The sequence below is a fragment of the Erpetoichthys calabaricus genome (genome assembly GCF_900747795.2).
Source record: "Erpetoichthys calabaricus chromosome 1 unlocalized genomic scaffold, fErpCal1.3 SUPER_1_unloc_27, whole genome shotgun sequence".
Lineage (NCBI taxonomy): Eukaryota > Metazoa > Chordata > Cladistia > Polypteriformes > Polypteridae > Erpetoichthys > Erpetoichthys calabaricus.
This window is the reverse complement of record NW_026261593.1, coordinates 1,335,799-1,354,235: the sequence shown is the minus strand read 5'-3', so window position 1 is coordinate 1,354,235 and position 18,437 is coordinate 1,335,799. Positions and strand designations below refer to the sequence as shown.

Sequence of the window (18,437 nt, the reverse complement as noted above, 5' to 3'; positions counted from 1 at the left end):
CCCTCACAACCCGCAATGACTCTCTAATCACATGTGAATGTACACACACGAAATACACACATGAAAAAAAAAAAGGAAGTAGTCACTATGAATCAATATTCAGGAAAATGTCTAGGCAGTACTGGTATATCATACATAAAACAGTAAAAGCAGCCAAACACCAGTGACATGAAGGAGTCAAGGACACCGAGCGTCTGTTGAGGGTCAGTGAAATGCCGCTGCCCGATAGTGAAGGAAGTCTGAAGCTTTGTCAGACAAATCAGGAAAGCAGAAAGATCCATTTGTGGAGCCTTTTTGATCACCAGAGACGAGGTCTTGTGGGGTTGGTGTGGTGTTGACTGAATAATTGGGAGTAAAAGTAGACCTTCCATCCTTCAAAAGTTTCATTTGAATTTTTGTGTGCATCTTTCAACATAGTAACTCAGTCAGACTGGACGTAGACATGTCACTTTGCCTGGTATGTAGTCTGTGTGCCCGGCCTGAAATTAGAAATGGTTGAAAACCAAAAAAGCCATTATTTCTTCATAAGGCCAAACATTTTCCCACTCTTATTATATGGAACTCCAATAATTCTGATGTTTCCTCTCCTTGAGCCATCTTATTGTCTGTAAAGTTTCTTATGGAGAGATTGGGTCTCAACATAAAAGAAATGTATTCTCTGTGTCATGCTGCTCCACTTGAGTACAGACCAGAATAAAAACTGACAGGAGTTTCTGCTTTTCGTTTCTAATTTCTACAATATCACTATGAAGGTCAGATAACCTCCTCTCTTCTGATGCATTCAAGGTCACACTTAGAACTCCATTTTGCTCCGATATAAAGGCCTTCAGTTGATTAAGAGTAGAAACTGCTCCAGAGTTATCAGCCGCCATGCCAGCCTCAAACTCATCTGGGCTTTCTTCATTGGTCTTGAATGCAAAGAACCAGGGTGTGTCTTCCAATCTGAACAAGTCATGTGTCACACCAAAAACCACAAAAGGTATGTTGATGCTCTGATGAGACCATTTTTTAGATTACAAAACAGTAATTGCAGGATAGTGTCATGGAGTACTCTTACAACACAGCCATTATTCAAATAAGCATCATGCCGACTACTAAATGAAAAATGTATACAACAATAGCTCATTTAAATCACTAAAGCAATAAAGAAGAATGAAGTGCAGTATTAATACACTGACACACAGGAGCACCAGTAATCTAGGAGAAAATTATATGATGAAGAAACCCGAGATCTGAGCCATTACTTGTATCAGTGTCTGCTCTGGATGAGGAGTGGCAGGTGAAACCAGGACTGGTCAGCTTTATCACACACCAGTCTCACTTATACAGCCCTTTAGAATATTCATGGATGTGCATTATGTTAAATGAAATTAAATGTGTTGTGTTTTACTGTGTATTAAAATTTAAAACGAATTCATACATGTAAACGAAGTCTTATTTAAATTATTCATTCTGTGGGTTTTTATTAAAAAATTGCAGGTGTTTGTCACCTTCTTGATTAACTTCATTCACATCAGGAGATGTTCCTGCTAAAATTACATGAAAGGCTTCATTCTTCAACTTGACAATTTCCCTTACTATTGCTATCCTCTAAAGACTGTTGGGGCTGTCATCATGACAAACACCAACAAGCTCCTGTCCAGAGCGCCTTACAGTGGCCTTTACTCCGGAGTTCTTGAACGTGGTCAATTCATTTTCTACCACTTTGATAATAATGTACACCGTAAATAGTATAACAGCAAAGATACTAACTGAGAAAAAAATAATCAGGTGATAACAAAACTATAAGCCAAAGGGAGAACTGAAAGTCAAACTGAAAGAAAGCACACCATTCTTAAAGAAATCAGAAGGAAAACAACCTGTTTGAAAAAGCACAAACACAGGACTTCTTCTGCACTTTCAAATACTCCAGAAATGCCCAAGCCAACCTTAACACAATCACCAATATCATGCCATAATAATCACATGATTATTATGGAGTAAATCTTTACTAAACACAACTTGATACTCATGACAAATCAATAAATAACATTAACATTCTAACACACCAAGACTTCTTAAGTGCGTATGTAAAAAAGTCCCATGAAAATCTAAACTCCACCTTTCAATGTCTTTCTCTTTCCATCAGCTGAAATACAGCACTAGCTGAGCAACCTGAACATTTACTATTAAATGATAGACAAGTCAAAGCTGGAGAAATTAAAACTTAAACAATACTAAAGTAAAGCACAAAAAGGCCTGCTATAAGAGAAAGGGAGATGAAGCAATACATAAAGTGAAGAGCTAAGGCAACAACAAGTCTTTAATTTTCTCTCAGGTGACTGCAGCTCTATTAGAACAATCAGGATGATAACAGGCCATTCAGCCCAGCACAGCTCACCAGTCCTATCCATTTAATTCTTCTAAAATAAAATAAAGTCGAGTTTTGAAAGCTCCTAACCTCCTACTGTCTACCACACTTCTTGGCAGCTTATTCAATTTTCTGTGTAAAGAAGATCTTAATGTTTGTGCAAAATTTACCCAAAACTGGTTGCCAACTGTGTCTCCGTGTTCTTGTACACATTACAACACAAACAGGCCAGACACATGACTGTTAGCTAAAGATGCACAGAGATGGACACTCGGTTGGATTAAGCAGCTCCGAGAATGTATTGCATAAAATCGATAAATCTGTAAAGCAGTTTAAATTCTAAGAAAATGTTTGTGAACCCTTTGGAATCTCCTGAATTTTTGCCTGAATTTCTCCTGAGAATGTGGTCTGATCTTCAACTGCACTACAAGCACAGACAAACACAATCAACCTGAACTCACAACACACAAACAACTGGACTGTCAATGCTGAACTTGTCATTTAAACCTTTACAGTCCAGTCAAGTCAGGTGTTCAACCAATGAGAGGAGACTGGAGGTGTGGCTTTGAGGCACTCAGACAAATAAAAGGAAAGTAATATGGGTTTTTGCAAACCCGTCTCTTCTCGATAAAGATCTGGGGCCTCATGTATAACGCCGTGCGTAGAACTCACACTATAACATGGCGTAAGCACAAAAGCGGGATTGTGCGTATGCACAGAAAAATCCAGATGCAGGAATCTGTGCGCACGCAAACTTTCACGTTCTTCCACTACATAAATCCCGATCAGTGTGAAAAGTAACGCACGTGCACGCGCCTTCTGTCCCGCCCCAACTCCTCCCAGAATTACGCCTCTTTGAATATGCAAATCAATATAAATAGCCTTCTGTGAAAAGACAATGGGAAAAGCACATGGGGAAAATATAAGAATTGCAGCGAATACCAAGTGGAGGCAAAGGAAAAACGTACTATTTGTTGGTTTAAACAGTGGTATAATCAACAAAAGGAAGCTGATCGAGTGATAGAGTGTCGGAAAAACTCGAAAGATCAAATTCACAAAGTCGCACAGTGCCCGAAATAAAAAAGAAATCACATATCAAAGTCGCCGTGAAAAGGCGAGTCGTAGCCCACCGTCTGAGTGTCATATGAAAGCGTATTAGGGTACAAACAAAAAACATAGGCACACAGTGGGAAAAAAGCACGAAATGTCAACTTTAATCTCGAATTTCCACTTTAATCACGTAGTTTATTTTGCCATTAAAGTAGAACATCATAAACTTCATCTTAAAATCATTTATTTTACTAGTTTCTCAAGTAGCACGTTAAATGCTTTGTTCTGTGTTTGATCTTCTATGTGCTCTGTGTGTGTGAATCACTACGTGCTTCCGTTCTTTCTCTTTCTCCAACAGGACACAGAATCCATTACATTCGTGATATTACAGTTCTCTGAATAATTAAAATACTGAGATGTATACGTGATATCATTTTCATGATAATAGGAATGAAAGCATGTTATTAAACATGGGAACACGGTGGTGCAGTGATTGTTCATATCTCACGCAAGAGGCTTGCTGCGCCATGTGCGACCTTCGATGAAATAATTTATTTCAGAAGTACTGTCTCTTTCAAACATACTAACCTCCAATTCCTGTCCTTACTTTTCTTTCTCCAAATACCCAATCACCACACAATCAGCTCTGTAATAGACGTTAAGCCATCTGTAAGCTTAGAACGCCGATTCTTCAAAACTTTTAAGGAACATTGAAATATCTTCATAGTACATGTTTAATTATTCTGTTCGTCTATCCTTCCAGTGTCACGTCAGCACCAGCAAGAATACAGCGCAAGGCAGGAGCTATCCTTGAACTAGCTATACGCTGTGGCACCGTGTCCTCACATGTTTAATTATTAACAATACAGATTATTTAAATGAAGTTAAAGTTTTATCTGTATACTATAAGCAACATATTTTGCTGCATTTCATCTTAAAAATGATATTGTCATCATGCGCGCTTTATAAAGTAGCGCAGGTTGTGCAATATTATAACTGTAGTGTAAGTTTACAGTGAGGTGATTGTACTTATAAGTACAAACAGTTCTACAAGGAGCACTTGATGGACTGATTGAGTGCGTTTATAGTTCTTGGGATGAAACTGTTTCTGAAACGCGAGGTCCTTACAGGAAAGGCTTTGACGCTTTTTGCCGTGGTTGAGGTAGTGTGTACTTGAAACTGTATACCGATAATTCTCTTTCCGATCAGCTGCTGCTGTGATTCACACTCAGATACAGTGATATAAATACTCCGAGTGGTGCAGTGAGAGTAATATGGAAAAAGATGATCCGCAGTGGCAACCCTTAACGGGAGCAGCAAAAAGAAGAACAAGATGCAGTGAGCGTAACAACGCTAAAGTAGTTATGGTATTTGGAAAACTATGGCTATTCCCTGGACCATTATATTGCTACAGGTTAATTACAATCAGATGCATTACACTAATAAACAATATGCAGTTAATTTCAGTGGATTTATAAAGCCGCGTCAGGAATGTGGAGCTAAGAAAGAAAGGATGAGCACACAGGAACAGTAGTTTGACCATTCTGTGGACCATTATATTGTTACAGGTTAATTACAATCAGATACATTAAATTTATGAACAATATGCGGTTAATTTCAGTGTATTTGATAAAGCCGCCGCCGTGGATGTGGATCTAAGAAAGGGTAACCACACAGGAACAGTAGCACTGCTTTGACGCTGGGTGCAGCCAGTCTGCAAAACCGAGCGGAGAAATTGCGTATGCCAAGGTATGAGTTACCGTGGAAATGTGCGTGGCTTTATGGCAAGTTTAGGTTTTATACATCGCGATTTGAGCGTGTAAACGTTCGTAGGCAACATTTCTGTGCGTATGCACCGTTTACACATGAGATCCCTGCTCTTGAACATACAGAGCAAGAACAAACGAAATGTAACAGACAACAGGAGACCATTCATCAGTCCATCAAGCTTGTTAGTTTAGCTAACACTTAAGCTGTCCCAACATCACATCAAGATAATTCTTAAAGATTGTCAAGAGGAGATAATAAAGCGAGAAGAGAAAAAAAGCTGGGAAGTTATAACAAAGGGCAATAAAAGTAAAGCTGGGAGAGCAAATACAGGTATTTAAAAGAACATCTTAGCTTATTTAGTGCTTTCAATATTTTTCATATTTTATATCAGAGAGGTTTATATTTGATATCAGAGAGGTGGTCCTTCAGTTGTTTACTGACATTTGATGAGTGCTTTATTATAACTATTTAAGCCAACAATACATTTTGGGCCTTTGCATGCTGAAGCCTCCTGTTGAGTTTGGGGTCAGGCTGCCTGGGTTGAGACCTATCTAAAGATTGCCTAGTGAAGGTCCTAAGGCCTCATTTATAAAGCTTGCATACACATAAAATTGGACTTGAAACGTGTGTATGCATCCTCCCATACAAACCTCATGATTTACTACAGAAACTTAACAGGTGAACAATCGTATTTACAGTAACTCTGACCCTTACATACACTACATTTTACAGAAACTGGGAAATGATGACACCCTCAATCAAAAAGGAAAAGGCAGCCAAACTAGCTAAATGACGACTCACAAGAATAATTCAATTCACCAAGCTGTTGTTATAATGTGCGTTGATGTGACAAACATGACACCTCAAAAATTATAGCTATGATGTACAAACTGCATTTTAGTTCCCAATAAGAGAGCAAATAATATATATTTGCACTGAAAAAAATTCTACTTTGTTATCACTTTATATCTGCTAGTTGATGTCACTTCTCAGGGAACTAGCCGACAGCTCAACAGTATCTCAGCCAAGCTTCACTCCATTACGCCTGCTGTGCTGAAAGCCATTAACTGACTGCTGATGCACTACATCTCGTTTTCGAACAGGGTGGGTGTACACACATAACAAATGACATTTTTGCCAACACAAAAAGTCAATCTGCAGCCATGTCCAGCTCTCCTAACACAACTGGAACACTTTACTGCACTCATATTGCAAAAAGGGCACCTAGCAATATCAAAGCTGCTTTTGTTAACCGTAAGCAGTGACATTCCATTAATACACAGGTCATCAAAGATGTGGCTGACAAATGTCACGTCTCCATGGCCTCACTCAAACCACGATTCATTTATTTTGAAACAAAGTAGCTTTGACAGATGTGATGTTGCTTTACATGGTGAAGTATGCATCGGTGTAGTAACCTACTGTACTCTCAGTGTTTCATATGACCTGACCTATTCATTATAACAGCAATCATGTCATTACATGTGCCAGGTGACAGTGGCTTCCTGCACAGACAGTTTTGCCTTACACCTTTCCTGAACCCCAGAGCAGAGAGGAGAGACACTGTAACTACATGTGTGATCTTTCACTCTCAGATGAAGAGCAAAGCCAGATATTCTTGAATGCAGGTGATGGGGTCTTAAAGGTTGAGGAGGAAGAGGCTGATCTACCAGCCCATTAAGTTCTGCAGCATCATGATTGCATACAGAGGGGACATATTAGCAGACTCCATATGTGAATGTTTTCAGGGTGGCACTTAAAGGAGTGATCACATATACATATTTAAAAAGTGACTATGATTTACAAAAAGTACATTTTGTAGTAATGTGCATACATCCGGTTTATAAATCTTATAAATATTTTTCTGGACATACACATTTTTTTTTTGTTTTGTGTGCACATATATTCATGCTCAATTCCATGCAAAGTTTTATAAACGTCACCCCTGGTCTGATGTGTGGGTCTTTTGAAGGCCTGAATCCCCATGTCACCATGTGTGTGTCCCCAGATCACAGTGGTCTGAAGGTAAAAGATCACTGGACACCATTGCTATCAGCTCATGGTAGAATCACAGTTTAGGGCTTTTTTTACTTCTGCAGGACCAGGACAGGATGCCATCATCAATGTAGCACTGAATTAAAAATTGTTACAAAGAAATCTGATAGGAGATGTCATGGTAGTGAAAGCTTGAGAGAAGTTAGGGAATGAAAAAGACAATCAGCTGAAACAAAAGAAGAAGTCAACAAGAGAAAGGCTTAAACAGAAGAAAGCTGGTGTTCCAAACCAGCCAATTAGAACAGCTTAGGATTCATTGGCTTTACCTGAAGTCAGCTGATCATTGAAGGAATCCCTGAGACATCAAGGAATTGAAAACTTTCGAAACGATGAATAGACAAGAAATTGAACCCTGAGTAGCAGCTGCGGGAAATGTTTGGTGAAGGTCATTGAAGCTAAAGGGGGATCAGAAAGTTTCTAAAGACAGGGGGTCACAAACTGGACTGTTCCCATGTTTAAACAATGTATTCAGGAATGACAAGGGTCTCATTGTTTGTTATTAGTTTAAGACGACTGTGTCTGTCTGTTTTGGGGGACTTAATTGAAGATCAGACCACAGAATTAGGAGGAATTATTACAGAAATGAAAGAAATTCCAAAGGGTTCACAAACTTTTTTTTTTTTTTTTTTTTACCTAAGACAGGCTTAGAGTGTTTTAATAATGTTACAAACAATAATGGAAGAAGTGCAGACTCCTAAACCCTGTAAAACGTAGTGAAATTGCTGTGTTTAATATAGTTTGAATGTTTGTCTAAGTTTCTTTAAAAAACGCACAAGTCAGCAATTTCAGGCACATAACCCTGACCGTAAAACGTGCACCGATTGTTATTTTTCACTTACTTGTTTTAGATGACGTCTTAGGTGATGTCTGACCTTCCTCAGTCCTAGGGGATGAAATTCCTTCAGTCGTCTTTGTGTCAGACTGTAATGATTCATATTTTACATTGATAGAAGACTCCGGAGATGAAGAATGTCTGCTATGAGAAGAGACTAACCCGCTCACTGCTCCATCTTGATCTCCATAATGAAGGTCATCTTTCTTGTCACTCTCAGTACACATACAGTTGTGAATCTTGGTGCTGACACACTCCTCTTTAATATTCACTGATCTCAGTTCACTGTCCTCTTCCTTGATGTCCAGACTCTCCTGTTTGGGGTGGACACTCTCCCACTCACAGTCCTCCTCCTTAACATTTATGGTCCTCTCCTCCATGATATTCAGGTCAGCCTCACACGTCTCCTCTTTCACATCCATTTAAATGTTACAGTAAATGGCAGAATTTTATCTCTCTGTGGAAAAAAACAGGAATCAATTCCATTAAAACTGCATCATTCAGATCTAAAGACATTTGATTTTTATAACATCCTGTTAGTTAAAGCTGATGTCAAGTCAGACAGTCCATAGCAATCAGACAGTAACTCATCACTTTCATGTAACATTAGGTGAAATATGAGTTTGGGAATGAAGGGAGGGCCCAACAGGCTAGAAGAAGAAGAAGGCCATCTTGCACAGTTGTGTGTCAACAGTATTCACTACTTTGATTGAACATGCAATACTGTTAGGGTCACAGAATTTTGTTAATAGTTAATGTGAAGGAAGGTTTATACAAGTTAGGCCTGAGGATTATGTTAAAAAACAGGGGCATATGAAGGAGGAACTTAAAATCGCTGGTCAACTTGTCTAATGTGAAACTGCCCCAAGCTTACAAAATCCAAAATCATTATTTAAGTCACAGCCTTCATTTACATAATCTTAGTGAGATGGCGGCAGTTGGCGGTATGCTTGGGTCACAGATTTGCGCCGAAACACAGGAGGTTGTAGAGAGACAGGAACGTTATTCAAACACTGCAAACAAACATTTGTCTCTTTTTCAAAAGTTTAAACTGTGCTCCATGACAAGACAGAGATGACAGTTCTGTCTCACAATTAAAAGAATGCAAACATATCTTCCTCTTCAAAGGAGTGTGTGTCAGGAGCACAGAATGTCACATAGATAGAGAAAACAATCTCTAGCAAACAAATCAATAGGGCTGTTTGGCTTTTAAGTATGCGAAGCACCGCGGCACAAAGCTGTTGAAGGCGGCAGCTCACACCCCCTCCGTCAGGAGCAGGGAGAGAGAGAGAGAGAGAGAGTTTGTTTTTCAGTCAAAAATCAATACGTGCCCTTTGAGCTTTTAAGTATGCGAAGCACGTGCAGCATGTCGTTTCAGGAAGCAGCTGAACAAAAGATACCAACGTGAAGATAATCTTTCAGCATTTTTAGATGAGCGTCCGTATCGTCTAGGTGTGCGAACAGCCCCCCTGCTCAATCCCCATACGTCAGGATCACAGATTGTCAGCGCAAGAGAGAGAGAAAAGTAAGCAATCTAGCTTCTCAGCCATCTGCCAATAGCGTCCCTTGTATGAAATCAACTGGGCAAACCAACTGAGGAAGCATGTACCAGAAATTAAAAGACCCATTGTCCGCAGAAATCCGCGAACCAGCAAAAAATCCGCGATATATATTTAAATATGCTTACATATAAAATCCGCGATGGAGTGAAGCCGCGAAAGGCGAAGCGCGATATAGCGAGGGATCACTGTACTACTGGATAATTCTGCAAGCCAAGTTGTACTTGTTTTATTTGTTTTCAATACAGTGTAATATACCTGGGTACTGTGTAATAGTGTGACGACATGTTTTCAAACCCCGTCTTAAGTTATATAGCACATTAAATGCTTTGTGTTAAGTGATTCTTAAACTGACTTCTTCTTGCACTAAGAGGAGGCGCCGGCAGCGAACCCCGCACAGAATACATTCACTTCATGATCTTCCTTCTCTCTGAACATTTAGAATGCTAAAATAAATACTTAATATAATTTTCATGGTGAAATGCATTAAAGCATGCATTAATCATATGGGGGCACGGCGGCGTGTTTTTCTGGTGGGTTTACTCGGCGCTTCAGTTTCCTTTCAAAGTCATGTAGGATGTGGGGTTTTGTTGTGCTATATTGACCCTGCTAGTGTATGTTTTGCTTATATTCATCCTTTGATGTGCTCGCAACTCTGAATGGATGGCATAATTAAATATGTATAACGAAGATATTTTTAAAGTTCTGAACACTCCGTGGGCTAAGTTTATAATTAGTTATAATTAGTTTTAATTTCACAAAGACATTTATCGTGTGGTGATTGGTTATGTGGAGAAAGAAAAAGGACGGATAGGAACTGGGGTTTTAGTACGTCAGATAGAGACAGCACGCGTGCAATAAAGAAAGCCCGCTCAGAAGAACATGCATTGAATTCTGTGTTCGTGTCTCCGACCACCAGATCACAAACCCAACATTTATACAATATTTAAGTTAAACCTGTGCGATACCCATTCATACATCCAGTTTTTTGGAGCCTCGTCACACCTGCGATAAAGTTCTCTACACTGAACATAATAGTCTAAATGCCTCTTTGTATGGTTGAAAATATATTGTCAAAATTATAGTTTAAGTTTTTGCAAAATTTGTTCAATAAAAAGGTTCTATATTTTGACTGCATCTGTCATGCAATGTGGTACCTTCTCCATTAGTGCCACCCCCTTCAAAACTATCACTTTATAGGGCAATGAAAAACTGTATTAATACTTGTGTGCACATTAAAAAAATTATGTACAATACTCTTGACAGTGGAATAGGTTATTCTTAGCCAGTAATTCCAGTGGAAAATGTGGTTAACATCCACTCATGCATGGGGAAAAAAATACTATTGAATACCGTGAAACCAGGATAATTTAGAAAAATACCGTGATATAGAATTTTGGTCATACCGCCCACCCCTAATTGACCTTCACGAATATTCTGATTAAATGAAAGTGGGTCTTGGCCAGAAGAAGGATGCCAGTCCTAACAGTGGTGTTCACCTAAGAGTGGCACATGGGGTGACCCACACAGCCGGGTTGGCTCAGAATGATAAAGTCACATGTATAAGTAGCCAAATGGACCTTAACCTCACCACCGTGGTCCACCGCAAAACAAATACAAAGAGAAGTTATTGGGGTATAGGAAGGAAACCAGAGTTCCTGTACAGGGCAGGAGCCAGCGATAAACCACCATAGGGTACACTTACATTCAAGTCCACAACCACACCAAGACAAGTTAGACTTGCCAGGCCACTAAACCTGAGCATCTTTAGAGAAGTGGAGAAAACAAGAATAAAAGAGCAAACATGGAAACTGCATAGAGACTTAAAAAAACAGGCTGAGATTCAAATTCATGCTGACAGAACTGTAAGGCAGTAACACAAACCACAAATCTCTATTAACTTGTCTAATACTCACTAACAGACATTACTGGTTTGGCTTTAGCACTGAAACATGGGAGTTTGTCATATTTGATACAAGTTAAATGGGAAAAAAGACACACATTTAAGTGTCTATTCAAGCAATGCATGTAAATGTCGGCATTGGGTTAAGCAGGTTTGAGGCCGTGTGTGTAAATACAGATACTGTTGTTCACAGCTCGTATTCTCTAAGACTCTTCTCCACGGTCATGGACTCCAGTTCGTTTTTCACCTTTAATTAATCTGACTCCTAACTATTCTTTTAATGGTTGGCCGCTCACCACCTCCGTGACTGTCATTAAACTGGACACCGCGGAGGAGTAGCATCCACCTGCAGAACCACAGCACCATACGTCACCGCAGTTTTAGACCCAGAAGTGGCATCACCTTCATTTCAGGACTGACTTCGTAAAATTACTTTTGGAAGGTTTCGGGAGGTCTCAGCAAAGCCTGGAAAGTAACGTCGGGTCAAAGACCCGTTTCGAAACCAAATAATACGAATCATTGTGAAGTTCAGAGGGTTTCTGCCATCATGTCGTGTCACACATCAAACTAAACAATAAGGATCATTTCTGGGAAATACATTATTAACATTTACGTTGTGTTTGGGTCTGTGTGAACCATTTAACATGTCGACAAAATTAAAATCATCAAGATCTGTGTTAATTGAAAATAGTTTATCGTTTACATTCATGAAACAAACAATACAATATAATTATAATGTTTATACCACGTTAGAGTTTAGTGAAACGTTAATAATAAAAGTGACATTTTTTAAAATGTACTATGCGTGTGTGCAATATTGTTCTAAACCAATTTAGAATAAACATTTAAGCCAATCTAATATTTTTAAACATGTGAAGAAAACAGCAATACATATTCTACACTGAATTATGCAATATATTAATTGCCTTATATACAACTGCTCTAGTTTTTGTCACTTATTATTATAAACAATGGGCCATCAAAAGAAAAAAATAAAAATACTAATAAGAACACAATTTATTTATACAGCACCCTACCCAAAATTCAAAAAGAACAACAGGACCTAAATAACATTGACTACAAATAATATCTCCACTAAATAAAGATAAATACAAGATATACAAAATATTCAAATAGAATAACAGACAATAATGCAGACTAAAATACAACATATAATACTACAAAAAAATCTTGAATAAATAACATAAATTGTGATAAAAATTCAAACCCTGAGTACCTGGACAGACAGAGGGGGTAAACTGAAAGAAGGGGCAGAATGTCAGGTCTGTTTAATGTCTTCCTAAACAAATGAGTTAAAACAAATGAATGGAGTCAGCTGATGTCAGTAATGTTGGGAGGTCATTCCACAGTCAGGGCGCTATATACAGCTGAAGGCCCTGCTGTCACCCACAGAGTGCAGGTTAGTGGGGGGCACAGAATGAGAGGACCTTAGTGGCAGGTCAATAACAGAATTTAATATTCAGTCCTGTAAGACACAGGGAGCAGTGAAGGTGCAGCAGGATGGCTGGGATGTGAACGCTGTTGGTGGTCCGTGTCACGACTCTTGCAGTTGAGTTTTGAATCAGCTGGAGCTGTGATATAAGATTATCCATATTACTAACCGAGAATGCTAAACCGGATGATGGACGCAGGCACATCCGGCCATGGGCCGTAGCTGCAAAAAGACGTACTGCGCCGGCGCAACAAACAGTCCGCGAGAGTCGGCTGAGGACCCGAGAAAGGCGGACAAAAGAGGGCGAGAGAGGCGGATGAGGGTCCGCGAGAGACGCAGGCGCAAAAAGAGTCCGACAAGAGCACAGAAAACAGGAGTGAGCACATACAGAAAGGAGTCACAAAAATGAGGCTCAACAAGCACCAAAATAAGGAAAAAAAACATTAAAGAGTACTCAAACGAGGGGAAAGCACGAAACACATTGCACACAAAACTAAACACACCAAAAAAAAAAGAACAGACGAGCGCACAATAGCAAGGCACGACCATACCCCCGCCACCCTACAGGCACGGGACGGGACACACACCAAGAGGGGGATTCAACAAGCCCATGGAAGACCAAAAAAAAGAACACAAAACCACCCCACAGACCCTACAAGCAAGGGACGGGACACACACAAAGAGGGGGATTCAAACAAGACACAGGAACACAAAAAGAAACAAAACGCTCGCGCAACAACGATCCCCCCCACACATCCATAAGAAAAAATGTCTCGACTCCAAAAACGCAAAGCTCAACTAAAGCTTCTATCTAACGATGTACCTAAAAGTAAAAACTTTATGAACTGCATTAGATCCTACAATAGTTCATTTGCTTTTGCATATACCGGAGTAAATATCAGGCCACCAAAAGGCAATGGACCATACTACTTTCGCATATGTGCACAAATACTGCATCGCATTGGAACAGTGCACCCTGAAACAAATCAACAACGCAAATATGCACAAATCTACATCCTAGATCCACATTACACAATCTATCAATCAAAGTGCTGCATCGCAACAGGCACGGATTCAAAACGAAACACCTCCCATCTCAGACATACGTTAATGGCAGCGAAGGCTACAACGGGCTTCTCACACAGCACAGGCAAATCGATTACAGCTCCAAAACAACACGTCCCAAATACTACACATGCAACAACGCGCCTCTCAAACGGCACAAGGAAAACATACACCAGGAAAATTCATTCGGATTAATGAATGTCATTTGCAATCATTGTCATTCAGTTCACTTCCCTGAAGAAACAACTGGCAATACAAGTTATACATTTACACGTTGTTGTCAAAAGGGTCAAATTAGACTGCCTTCTTTACATTCATATACTGAATATCTACAGAAGATTCTAACTGACGATGTACCTAAAAGTGAAATCTGTATCAACTGCATTAGATCCTACAAATCGGTATCCACTATGAACATTAACGGTGGCACTGCACGTGACATCCGTCTTGAAAAAATGTTGTTTATTGATGAATGTTTAATGACATGAAGTCACTTACTCAACACCATTCATAAACTTCTACAAACGTTTATGAATAATAATATTCGATTTGGAGGAAAGGTACTTTTATGAGGAGGAGATTTTAGACAGTGATTAGCTATTCTTCCAGATGCCATGCACTCAGCTATTGTTCAGTGCACCTTAAAATACGCAGACAATTGGCATTGCTTTAAAACAATACAGTTGGTACAAAACATGCGATGTCCAGATCCAGAATATAACAGTTGGCTGATACAACTGGGAAATGGTACACTCACAAATACAGATGGACTTCACCCAGATATTATTTCCATTCCACAATCCTTTATCTCAGACGACTTAGTAAAAGAGATATTTGGAACAGCAATCACATTAGACCAAATACCCCTGTTAACACAACGCACTATATTATGTCCAAAAAATATTAATGTTAATCACATTAATAACCAAGTCATTTCATTACTTCCTGGAGAGACACAGATCTTTCTAAGCTCAGACAAAGTTGACTCTGATGACGACAATGAACATATAAATTTCCCCTTAGAATATTTGAACACTATTAACCCTGCCGGATTACCACAACACGACCTTGCCCTTAAAAACGGAACAATAATCATGCTATTAAGAAACCTTAACACAAAACAGGGTTTATGCAATGGCACACGGTTAGTCGTCAACACCATGACACGCAATGTTATTCAAGCAACAGTTCTTACAGGATCACATGCTAACAATACTGTTCTCATTCCTAGAATTGACCTTACAAGTTCTGAGCTAGAATTACCTTTTACATTGAAACGCCGACAGTTCCCCATTAAACCTGCATTTGCCATGACCATCAACAAATCACAAGGACAAACCATGGACAAGGTTGGCATCTACCTCTCTGAACCCGTTTTTGGACATGGACAACTTTATGTTGCCTTCTCACGTGTTCGCCGTTCATCTGACGTTAAAGTTAAAATTATAAATAATCCATGCCAAGGAAGACTCATTCAAGGACAAGACACCATCTTTACTGCTAATGTTGTGTACAAAGAAATATTCCAATAAAACATTAATATATGACAAACACTCTATTTGTTATTTCTATGGGCATCATCCAAAGCTGCACACTATTCTATATCTAATTCATACATCTGACTCTTTCTCATGTCCCAACGCCAGGGGTTGGCGAGCGAAGCGAGCAGGGGGCGGAGCCCCCTAGTATTATTATAAAATTAAGATAATTTATAATATAATAATTAAGTTAAGGCATGAGGGTTGCCCTGGACATGACATAAGCTACATAGGGTCTGACAATGGGTCCAAGGATTTCATTCTGATACCTAATGGCAGTCAAAGTGCTGCTGTCCAGCCTGTAGAGGTCTGTGTGCCCCTTCATGGATATGCCTCCCCTGACCATCACTGATCCACCACAAAACCTGTCAGCTGAATGATGTCACAGGCAGCATAACGTTTTCCATGGCTTCTCCAGACACCTTCACGTATGTCACATGTGCTTAGGGTGAACCTGCCCTCATCTGTGAAAAGCACTGGATGCCCACCAGTGGTAGACCTGCCAATTCTGGTATTCTATGGCAAATGCCAATCAAGCTCCACAGGGCCCACTAAAGGATGTCGGGCCCTCAGATCACCCTCATAAAGTCTGTTTCTTTTTGTCAGAGGTTACAGACATTCACACCAGTAGCCTGCCTGCTGGAGGTCATTTTGTAGGCTCTACCAGTGCTCATCCTGTTCCTCCAGACCTGCTGATGGGTTAAGGACCTTCTCCGGCCCTGTCCTGCTCCCCTAGAGTAACTGCCTGTCTCTTGGAATCTCCTCAATGTCCTTGAGACTGCGCTGGGAGACGCAGCAAACCTTCTGGCAACGACATGTATTGATGTTCTATCTTGGAGAAATTGGACAACCTGTGTAACCTCTGTAGGTCCAGGTATCACCTCAGTAGTGACACTGACCGTAGCCAAATGCAAAACGAGTGACAAAACAGATGAGGAGGGAAAAATGTCAGTGGGCTCCCTCCACCTGTTAAACCATTCATTCCTGTTTTGGGGGTCGTCTCATTGCTGCCCCTCTAGTGCACCAAAGCAGCTGAAACTGATGAACAAGCCCCTCTGCTACTTAACTGACCAGATCAATAGCCCTCAAGTTTCATTGACTTGATGCTATACTCTCATTAAAAAGTGTTCCTTTAATTTTTTGAGCAGTATATTTTAATGTAATATTGTGGTTTTATAAGTCACTACACAAATTACTGAAATACACTCAATGATAGTTTTGGATATCCTCTCACACTTCACAAATGCAGTAGTTTACAAACTTCATATTTTGATTTTTCTTTGAGAAGCATGAAAAATTATTGAGTTGAATCTCAACTTATGATTACATTTTTGCTACGTATGTACTATTGAGGGACTTTTTTTTTTTTTTTTAATCAGATGGTCACTTTATTTTAACAAGCAATGTATAAAAAATAACCTGTTTACTCTTTACCCTCAGATCACATTCTATTTGTTTATCAAGCAGAACTGAATATTTTCATTTTCTACACAATACTGTAATAACTGTACAGTTCACACAGTGAGACACACAAACACACTCACTATACACACACACTACTGGTGCCGTCATTGGTTCCCCTGTGGATTGGACTGTTGAATCGACACAATGGCAGTACATGCTGAGGTCTTTGTCACATGTCGTCCCAGTAGCATGTGAGGTGTCACCAGTGGTTTACTCTGCTCCTCAAGAAGGCTCTGTCTCCTTCTCCCTGTTCCAGTCTCGGTTCAAGGTTGTTGAGATTACAAAAGTATTTTTCCCCCCAAGATGTTCAATATGTTGAAAAAATTGTGTGTGGCCAACATCCAGTGTAATGTTTTGTCTAAATTCTCGACTCCTGTTTTTGTAGCATTATAGTCCATTATCATTTCTGGTCATGGCATCTCCTATCCCAGTGCAGATCACATTGTGCACCAAGGATGTGTCATTTGTTTAGACAAACGTGAAGGTCTTCACCTGCCTGTTCTGTGTGGCCAGCAGTTGAGATGGGAGCTCTGGCTTATTTTTCCTTATTGTGCTAAGCATTGTTACCTTCCAATTGAGGAGCTCCTGTCCCAGTTTCTGTAAAAGTTATTGCATATGGCGTTGTGGCCATGCAGCTTATGTCATGTCCAGGGTAACCCAAATGCCTTAATTTATCATAGCAGTTCCTCCATCTGAATTCCCTTTGTTAATGAAATGACATCCTCTGCTCTTCTGTATCTCTGTGCTTCCCCTTGAGCAAGTTATTCGTAGCTTTGGTCTGGGTGATCATTTTTATACAGATGATGCTTAGATCTATTTCAGTGTTAAAAGTGACACTTCATCACAGCTTTCTCAGCTCACAACTTGCCTCAGTGAAATTAAAGTAAACTTAAAACCTGAACAGAGCAAAACTCTTTCAAATTACAACACAACTGAACTTCTGCAAAGTGGCACTAAAGTGTAACTGAAGAAAACAAGCAACGCTTCAACCATTCTGGGTGATGATCTCATCAGACCTTCTTTCACTGCAAAGAATCTCAGTGTCACTTTGATTCGTCCTTTTCTTATTTCACCCTGTAAACCACATTAAGAAACTTTCTTACTTCCACCTGTGTCACATTTCTTATGTTTGCTCATTCCTCTCCTTCTCTAATGCTGAGAAGCTTGTCCCTGTTTTATCACATCCTGCATTGATTATTGTAAGTCACTGCACCTTCACTGCTCCCTGTGTCTTACAGGATTGAATGTCAAATTCTGTTCTTGACCTGCCACTAAGGTCCTCTCATTCTGTGCCCCCCACTAACCTGCACTCTGTGGGTGACAGCAGGGCCTTCAGCTGTATATAGCGCCCTGACTGTGGAATGACCTCCCAAAATTAATGACATCAGCTGACTCCAT

At 39.8% G+C, this 18,437-nt stretch overlaps 1 protein-coding gene across 2 annotated transcripts in view; it reads right to left on the bottom strand.

Annotated features, from left to right (window-relative positions):
- Positions 1-18,437, bottom strand: part of LOC114642003 (zinc finger protein OZF) — a 1,360,360-nt gene that overhangs the window by 417,542 nt on the left and 924,381 nt on the right. For both annotated transcript variants that reach the window (XM_051921845.1, XM_051921846.1), the window contains one exon: positions 8,065-8,514. In XM_051921845.1, coding sequence (XP_051777805.1) covers positions 8,065-8,479 — 415 coding nt within the window. In that variant the 5' untranslated portion in view covers positions 8,480-8,514. The remainder of the gene's footprint in view (positions 1-8,064; positions 8,515-18,437) is intronic.